The following is a 7,966-nucleotide window of genomic DNA, read 5'->3' as shown; positions in this document are numbered from 1 at the left end:
CACTTCCAATGGTCACATTTGTGCCCGTTCCCTCTTGTCCTGTCACTGGGCACCACTGAACACAGACTGTTCCCATCCCCCCGGCACCCTCCCTTTGGGGATTGATAAGCGTTGATAAGATCCCCCCTCAGTCTTCTCTTCTCCAGACTGAAAAGCCCCACGTCCCTCAGCCTTTCCTCATAAGAAAGATGCTCCAATCCCCTCATCATCTTCATAGCCCTTTGCTGGACCCTCTCCAGCAGTTCCCTGTCCTTGAACTGGGGAGCCCAGAACTGGACACAGCACTCCAGATGTGGCCTCACCAGGACAGATCAGAGGGGGAGGATGACCTCCCTCGCCCTGCTGGCCACGCTATGCTTGATGCCCCCCAGGATGCCATTGGCTTTCTTGGCCACCAGGGCACATTGCTGGCTCATGGTCATTCTGTTGCCCACAAGGACTCCCAGGTCCCTTTCCACAGAGCTGCTCTCCAGGAGGTCAGCCCCCAACCTGTACTGCTGCATGGGGTTATTCCTCCGCAGGTGCAGTACCCTCCACTTGTCCTCGTTGAACTTCATGAGATTCCTCTCTGCCCAACTCTCCAGCCTGGCCAGGTCACACTGGAGTGGAGCCCACCTTGGTCAGAGCTCCCCACGAGCCAGGAGAGCTGATCACTGCCATCTCCACCACTGTCTGTGCCGGGGATGATGGCAAGCTGCTCTGGCACTGCCATGACGACGGCAGCTCTCGGGCTTCCTGCTCCCACCATCTGGCTGCGGACGGCTCTGCCAGGCAGCCGATCCAAGCTGAAATTTTCCATGCCTGCAGTCAGGTTGTGTTTCAGAAAGGCTCTCCGCGCGAGGTGGAGAGCAGCAGGGCGCTGAGACGTGGTTCGTTGGTGGAAAAGGTTATCTTAAGGGATGACAGAGCCTGGGATCACTCGTCAGCACGATTTCAAGGGAGGAGAGTGTTCTCAGCCTCCCCTCCCGCCCTTTCCCCTGAAGCATCGCTGGGCGGTACGACGCTGAGGATACACAGATATTTTTCCAAGCAACTGCCTTTGTGTCACTAGAGGGTGACGCCTTCCTACAGCACTGGCTGCACCCGTGCTGCTGCAGTTGTGTCACTGCCGGTGAGGGCTGGGCTGGGCTGGGACCTGGGGAGAGTGACCCGAAGGAGCTGGAAGCGCTGCAAAGGATGTCTAGATGTTGGCTGGCTCAGCTCCTTGGTTCAACCACCTGTTCCACCTTGAGCCCTCGACCAGTGCCCCAGCAACATGTGGCTGGGGACCCCTTTGGTGGCAGCTCAGGTGGCCTCAGTCACGCACGGAGCTGGACCTTAAGTTCATGCTCAAGTCTCCTTGTGTGCCAGAAGCGATGTGGAGAGGGGATGCACGAGAGGATCAAGCTCCCCGTTGTGGTGTGACCCACGGGAGAGCTACAGCTCTGTGCCAGCCCTGCGCCCACCCACGAGCTGCAGGAAAGTGAATGACGGGTGGTAGAAAGGGACAAGTCCCGTTTCCTGCTTCCCTTTTCTATATTTGGGCTGATGAGGAGGATAGTGAGGTCCTCTCCGTGTAATGAGGGCAATTCGCCATGGATAAGGGTGAATTTATGCACGTGGGAGCCCTTAGTGTTACACAGTGGGCTCCGAGTTGACCATTTACCACTCAGGAGTGACATTTGGGGTCCATGGAAACATCAGCTTTAGTGCTCAGTAGCCACCAGAAAATTAAATGAGACATTAGGAAGGGAGAAGAAAATGAAAAACATTTTGCTGCTGTGAAGGCAGTGATGTGCCAGCACCCAAACATGCGTCCCTTCATCCTGAGAAAGGTGCACTAGAGCTGGGACAGGCTCTGCAAAGGCTCTGGGGACACCAGAGGTCTGGACCACCTTCCAGCCAAGCTGGACAGGGTGGAGATAGAACAACAGGTGACATGGAGAGGGACTTCACAGTCTTCAAATACAAGAGCTGTGAAGCCTGTAAAAGGCAGGTTTAGGTGGACCAGGTGACTGCTTGGGAAACTCCTTGCCACGGGGAGCTGGAGAAGCTGGAGGTTTATGTTGGTTCAAGAGGAGGTGAGGAACTTCTAGGACAGAAATGCCTTTTGACTTTGAGATCGTAGAATCCTAGAATTGTCTAGGTTGGAGGGAACCTTGAAGATCATCAAGTCCAACCATAGATTGGACTCTCCAAGATGGAGAGAGGTTGATTCCCTTTCACGGAGCTGCAGGTAACGTGGAGCCAGGTGGAAGCACTCCACGCTTTTGCCCCTCCAGCCGCTTTCTCCTTCACCTCTGCTTCTTCACGACAAACACCTGAGCGCGAAGGTCCCCGTCCCCCAGGCAGCAGCTCCAGAGCACGGCGGGGAGAGGCAGATTCCTCCTTGGAATAGCCGAGGAAGCGAGGAGCAGGGCCTCAGCCCTTCATCCAGATCTGCATCCAGCGGCCGAGATTTGGGATAACCGCTCCATCCTCCACCATTCCCTTTGCTCAGGCTGTAGCCACTCGAGCCCGGCACGTACACCCCACGGGGCCGGTGTCCACTCCGTGGGGACCCACCGCGACGCTCTCGCTGGTTATTTGTCACCCTCCCCGTGGGGTTCGGGGGCTGTGTGTGTGTCCCCCGTCACTCTGCTCCCGGCGCCGGTGGAGGTGCGGCGGGGAATCCCCCAGGGGCTCGGAGCATCCCGACTCCGGAGGCTGCTGCTCCCCCGGAGGAGCTCCGGGACGGCCTCCGAGGGATTCCCCGCAGCCGCCGCACCGCGCCGCGCCCCCGCCCTTCCGCCGTACCGGGGAGGCGGAGCCCGGGGCGGGAGATCGGCGGCGGCGGCGGCGGCGGCGCGGAGCAGGTGGGGGCCGGGGCTGCTGGCGGAGCCGCGCCGTGCCCCCGGCGGCGCCCGCGCAGGTGAGCGGGACCGGGAGCGGGAGCGGGTGCGGGAGCGGGAGCGGGAGCGGGTGGGGGAGGACCACCCAGGACCAGCATCGCGGTGGGGCCCAGCGGGGGTGAAGTTTCCCCCTCTCCCCACCCGGGGGTGAATCCGGAGGCTGAACAACCCCCCACCGCCGCCGCCACCGCAACCGGCTCGGGGGTCCCCACCCGCGACCCCCCACCCCAAACCGGGAGGGATGCTCGCTCGGTGTACTGTGGCTGTGGGGTGCGTTGGGGTCGGGCACCCCGGTACTGCCACCCCATCCGTTCCCCCGGGGGCTCAGATGCAGGCGGCGAGCGGGGCCGGGGGGGTCCCGGGCAGCACGGTTGGTACCAACAGGCCTGTTGTCCCCATGGGGCAGCATCATGCCGTCAGCTCGTGGTGGCCTTTCCGGGACCTTTTGGCCTCAGACAGATGGACCCAGGGGGACAGGCTGCACCGAGCGGCACGAGCCCTCTGAGCTGGACCCCTGGTTTGGGGATGCGGGGAGACACGTATCCTGGTACGGGGGAGGAGGGCGGCTGGAAGGAGAGAGCATCCCCAAAATCACAGCCCACCCCACAGAGCAGCCATGAAGTGGCACCTGAAGGCCCTCAGAGCTGCGTCCTCCTGCTCTCCCGGTGGCAGCTGCCAGCCGGGGCTGGTCCCCCAGGCGCTGGGTGTGTTTCCTGGTCCGGCCGGGGACGTCCACGTCCTCACTGGAGCTGCTCTGGACTTCCTGCTGCGCACCTCCGCACCACGCCGGGGCTTTCCCTGGGGAAGCGGCGAGATGCTGGGAGCAGGGAGACGCCGCAGGCCCCCTCGGTGGGCTCCTGGCACACTGGGAAGAGGGCGGGGTAGATGTTGGTTAAGGTGGAGGGGGAGCAGGAAAGAAACCTTCAGCAGGGCCAGAGCAGTCTGGTTTGGGCTATAATGCAGCTCCGTTCTAAAAAGCCTGGGAGATGCTGCCCTGGGGGTGCTGTGGTTTCCCTCCCCCCCGACACACAAGCACAGGGCCCTGAGCCGGGTGGCTGGCTGTCCTTGGGCCACCGCCCCGGAGGAAGACATGCTCTGGTGCTGACCCTCACGCTGGCTGAGGCGCGAGGGACACTTTGAATGTGCCCTGGTCGCTTTTCCACCCTGTTCCCACCACCCGATACCTCCCTGTAGGAGGGGATGTTCACACCTTCCTGCTCCTCTGCCAGGTCTCCGGGCAGGGTCTCGCCGCTGTGGACCCCTCACCCTGCCGGAAGGCAGGGCCCACTGCCTCCAGGATGGCGAGATGGCTGCCTCGCTCCGCCGACCTGACCCGCTTCTGCCAGAAGCTCAACCGGGTGAAGACCTTGGAGGACGACATGATGGAGACCTCCTTCAACAGATGCCTTTCCACCATCGACTTGACGCTGCTGGGCATTGGGGGCATGGTGGGCTCCGGGCTGTACGTCCTTACGGGCACAGTGGCCAAGGAGATCGCTGGCCCTGCCGTCATCGTCTCCTTTATCATCGCCGGCTTTGCCTCGCTCCTGGCTGCTCTCTGCTATGCCGAGTTTGGAGCTCGGGTACCCAAGACGGGCTCTGCCTACATGTTCACCTATGTGTCTGTGGGTGAGATCTGGGCCTTCCTCATCGGCTGGAATGTGCTGCTGGAGTACATGATTGGGGGAGCTGCGGTGGCCAGGGCTTGGAGCGGCTACCTGGACTCCATCTTCAACCACAAGATAAAGAACTTCACTGAGACCCACGTGGGTGCCTGGCAGGTGCCGTTCCTGGCCCACTACCCCGACTTTCTGGCAGCCGCCATCCTGCTGGTAGCCACCGCCTTCATCTCCTTTGGGGCCAGAGTGTCCTCCTGGCTCAACCACGTCTTCTCAGCCATCAGCATGGGTGTCATCCTCTTCATTCTCATCATGGGATTCATCCTCGCGCAGCCCAAGAACTGGAGTGCCCAGGAGGGTGGCTTTGCCCCACACGGGCTCTCGGGTATCATGGCCGGCACAGCCACCTGCTTCTACGCCTTCGTGGGCTTCGACGTCATCGCAGCCTCCAGCGAAGAGGCCAGGAACCCGCAGCGGGCTGTCCCCAGGGCCATCGCTTTCTCCTTGGGGCTGGCCACCGGGGCCTACATCCTGGTGTCGATGGTGCTGACGCTGATGGTGCCATGGCACACGCTGGACCCCGACTCTGCCCTGGCAGATGCGTTTTACAGGAGGGGCTATGCCTGGGCAGGGTTCCTGGTGGCCGCTGGCTCCATCTGTGGTGAGTACAGGCAGCGGCGGCAGGAGCTGCCCAACCCGCTCGCGATGGGGGCTGGGAACCGGGAACTGGGGCAGTCTGGGTCTGATGTGGTCCTCCTTCTTCTGCCCGTTCCTCAGCAATGAACACGGTCCTGCTGAGCAACCTCTTCTCCCTGCCACGCATCGTCTATGCCATGGCCGAGGATGGGCTCTTCTTCCAGGTTTTCTCCCAAGTGCATCCCCGCACGCAGGTGCCCGTCATCGGCATCGTGGTCTTCGGGCTGCTCATGGCCCTGTTGGCCCTCGTCTTTGACCTAGAGGCCCTGGTGCAGTTCCTGTCCATCGGCACACTGCTGGCCTACACCTTTGTGGCCGCGAGCATCATCGTCCTGCGCTTCCAGCAGCAAAAAGTGGATGCTCCTGCGCCGGCGGCCGGTGCCCGGCCAAGCCCCGAGCCCCGTGAGGGTCCGTCCGCTGGTGAGCTGAAGGAGTACGAGTCCTTCTCCGACAAGCTCCAGCTGGTGGAGAGGGACAAGAGCAAAGAGCACCGGGAGCCGGGACAGCTGAAGGCAGCTTTTGAGCCCTACCTGGAGTTCCTCAGCGACTTCTACCCTGGTGAGGTGGTCACGGTGGCCGTGGTGACCCTGATGGTGTCTGCCATCTGCCTGTGCTCCATCTTGGTGTTCGGCAACACCCACCTCCACCTGCCCACCTGGAGCTACTCCCTGCTGCTGGTCCTCTTCAGCCTGGGCTTCCTGCTCAGCCTCCTCCTCATCTGGGCGCACGAGCAGCAGCGCAGCACACAGACCTTCCAGGTACGCCCCGGGGCCCAGGCGGGATTAGTCCCTCTGCCGAGCTCGGCAGGGTGGGAACAGCTCTGACGGACCCACGGGAGGCCCTGGTCACCCTGGTCTGGTGAAAGCACCGCAACTGCCAAAGGAGGAGGAGGAAGATGGTGTCAGCACGCACTGGGGGTGGGGAGGTGTTGGTGCCTGCGGTGTCACTCTGCACGGTGACCAGTCCCTGGGAGGGGACATGCCCAGCAGCTCCATGTCCATCCCGTGGGATTGCTCCTGCCTGCCCTGGGCTCCGTCCTTCGCATCCCCACAGCCCCCCACTCACCTCCTGCCCATCTCGACTCCTTCTGCCTTTGGTCTGCCCTCGAGTTACCCAGTGGAGCTCTTTTCTTCAGCCTCCAAAGCACTTTTGTGCCTCTCATGCTCTCTCCTCTCCGGTTTCCAGCTCATCTGGGCCCTGGTGTGGTGCAGCCACGTGGATGGCAACACCGGTGCTAACATCACCTCCTTGCCATGCCCCTGCCCCGGCCTCTCCAGTGAGGACCACATTGGCTCCAGATTCCACTGGGGGCTTGTTTGGTCCTCGTGACGGTGCCTCTGGGACGTTTCCAGAGCCCGTGCCCACCGCATGCAGCCTTGGCTCCCAGCTCCTGTTTCCCTAGTTGGCCATTGTTCCTTTGGGCTGCCTTTTTCCTGGAGACAAAAAAAAAAAAAAAAAAAAGGTCATTATCAGCAAGCCCAGTGTGAAAGTCACTTTGTCCCCCATGTTTACCAGTGCTGGCTCTTGTCACTGTGGTTTTAAGGATGGTCTTACCACCCGCTGGCTCCGTTTCTCCCACAGATCCCGCTGGTACCTCTCTCCCCAGCGCTGAGCATCGTCCTCAATATCTATCTGATGCTGAAGCTCAGCTATATGACGTGGCTCCGCTTTGCCGTCTGGCTGCTCTTAGGTGAGTGCTCCCAGGGTGGCGTGAGCCCTGGGAAGGCGATGGCTGCTTTGGGGAAGAGGGGAACTGGGCTTCTCTCGGCACTGGCTGGTGGCTTCAGTAGTTCTTTTCCTCCGGTGATGGGTTTATAAAGGGCATCGTGCCCCTTTCCACCTCCGATTCCCCTTGGGAGACACAAGCCAAGGTCTCCCAAGTGTCTCCTCGGCCCTCTCTGGGGTTACAGTTCATTCCTCTTAAGGTTTGGATGCTCCTTCAAGCTCTGGACCAGAACCACCCCCAGTTCCCGAGGCGGCTCCCAGGGGCTTGAGGAGCCCTTCCCAGGGTACAAGGGGTGCTCCCTTGCCCTTGCAGGATCCTTTTCCACCTGCAAAGCAGCTGGTTTAAGCCCCCCTCAGTGCCGTGCCGGGTGCTGCTCCACTGGGATGCCAGCCGCACCCGTGCCAGCCGCCAGCCTCTGCTGGAGCCGCTGCCATCCCTGTCCCCCGCTGCAGGCCTGCTCGTCTACTTCGGTTATGGCATCTGGCACAGCAAGGAGAACCTGCGGGAGCCCCGGCCGCAGCGAGTCAGCGCCCGCTACGTGGTGTTCCCCAGCGGCAGCCTGGAGGAGAGGGTGCAGGCGGTCCAGCCCAGCTCCCAGCCTGCCGCCGGGCTGCCGGACACCGACACCGAAGACTGCAAGAGATGACATCCCAGGGGACGGGGGCACCTGGCTATGGAAGCATCTGACCCCGTGGCGAAGCCAGAGACCCCCTTTCCTCCTCCCAGTCCCTTTGGCAGCGGGGCCACTGGGGCTGCCCTGGGCTTGTGGCTCCATCCGGAGATGGCGAGGATGCTCGCCCTTCCTCACCAGCTCCCTGCAGAGCATGGCTGGGGGGGGGCTGGCTCCCTCCCTCCCCATCCCCAGCACTCAGGAACTGGGTCTCAGCCCCTTCAGCCCAGTGCCTGCCCTGCTCACGAGGAGCCACATCCTCGCCACCTTCCCCTGAGCGCACCCGGGGGCCGTGCGGCAAATCTTTCTGCTGGCCCGTCCGCGCAGCCGGGGATGCAGAGGGGTGCGGAGGGTCCCTGGGGACCGGGGCAGGCAGCCCAGCGCT

At 62.2% G+C, this 7,966-nt stretch overlaps 1 protein-coding gene across 1 annotated transcript; it reads left to right on the top strand.

Annotated features, from left to right (window-relative positions):
* Nucleotides 1-4,168: 4,168 nt before the first annotated feature.
* SLC7A4 (solute carrier family 7 member 4) lies at nucleotides 4,169-7,557 on the top strand (the record flags this gene model as incomplete). The annotated part of the gene is made up of 4 exons (XM_082491813.1): nucleotides 4,169-5,150; nucleotides 5,267-5,943; nucleotides 6,767-6,875; nucleotides 7,364-7,557. The coding sequence occupies 4 exons, from the start codon at nucleotides 4,169-4,171 to the stop codon at nucleotides 7,555-7,557; spliced, it is 1,962 nt and encodes a 653-aa protein (XP_082347939.1).
* Between the last annotated feature and the right edge of the window lie 409 nt (nucleotides 7,558-7,966).

This window comes from Vanellus vanellus (genome assembly GCF_965231255.1).
Source record: "Vanellus vanellus genome assembly, chromosome: 16".
NCBI lineage: Eukaryota > Metazoa > Chordata > Aves > Charadriiformes > Charadriidae > Vanellus > Vanellus vanellus.
Note: the sequence above shows the minus strand (reverse complement) of the source record. Positions and strands in the feature narration are given on the sequence as shown.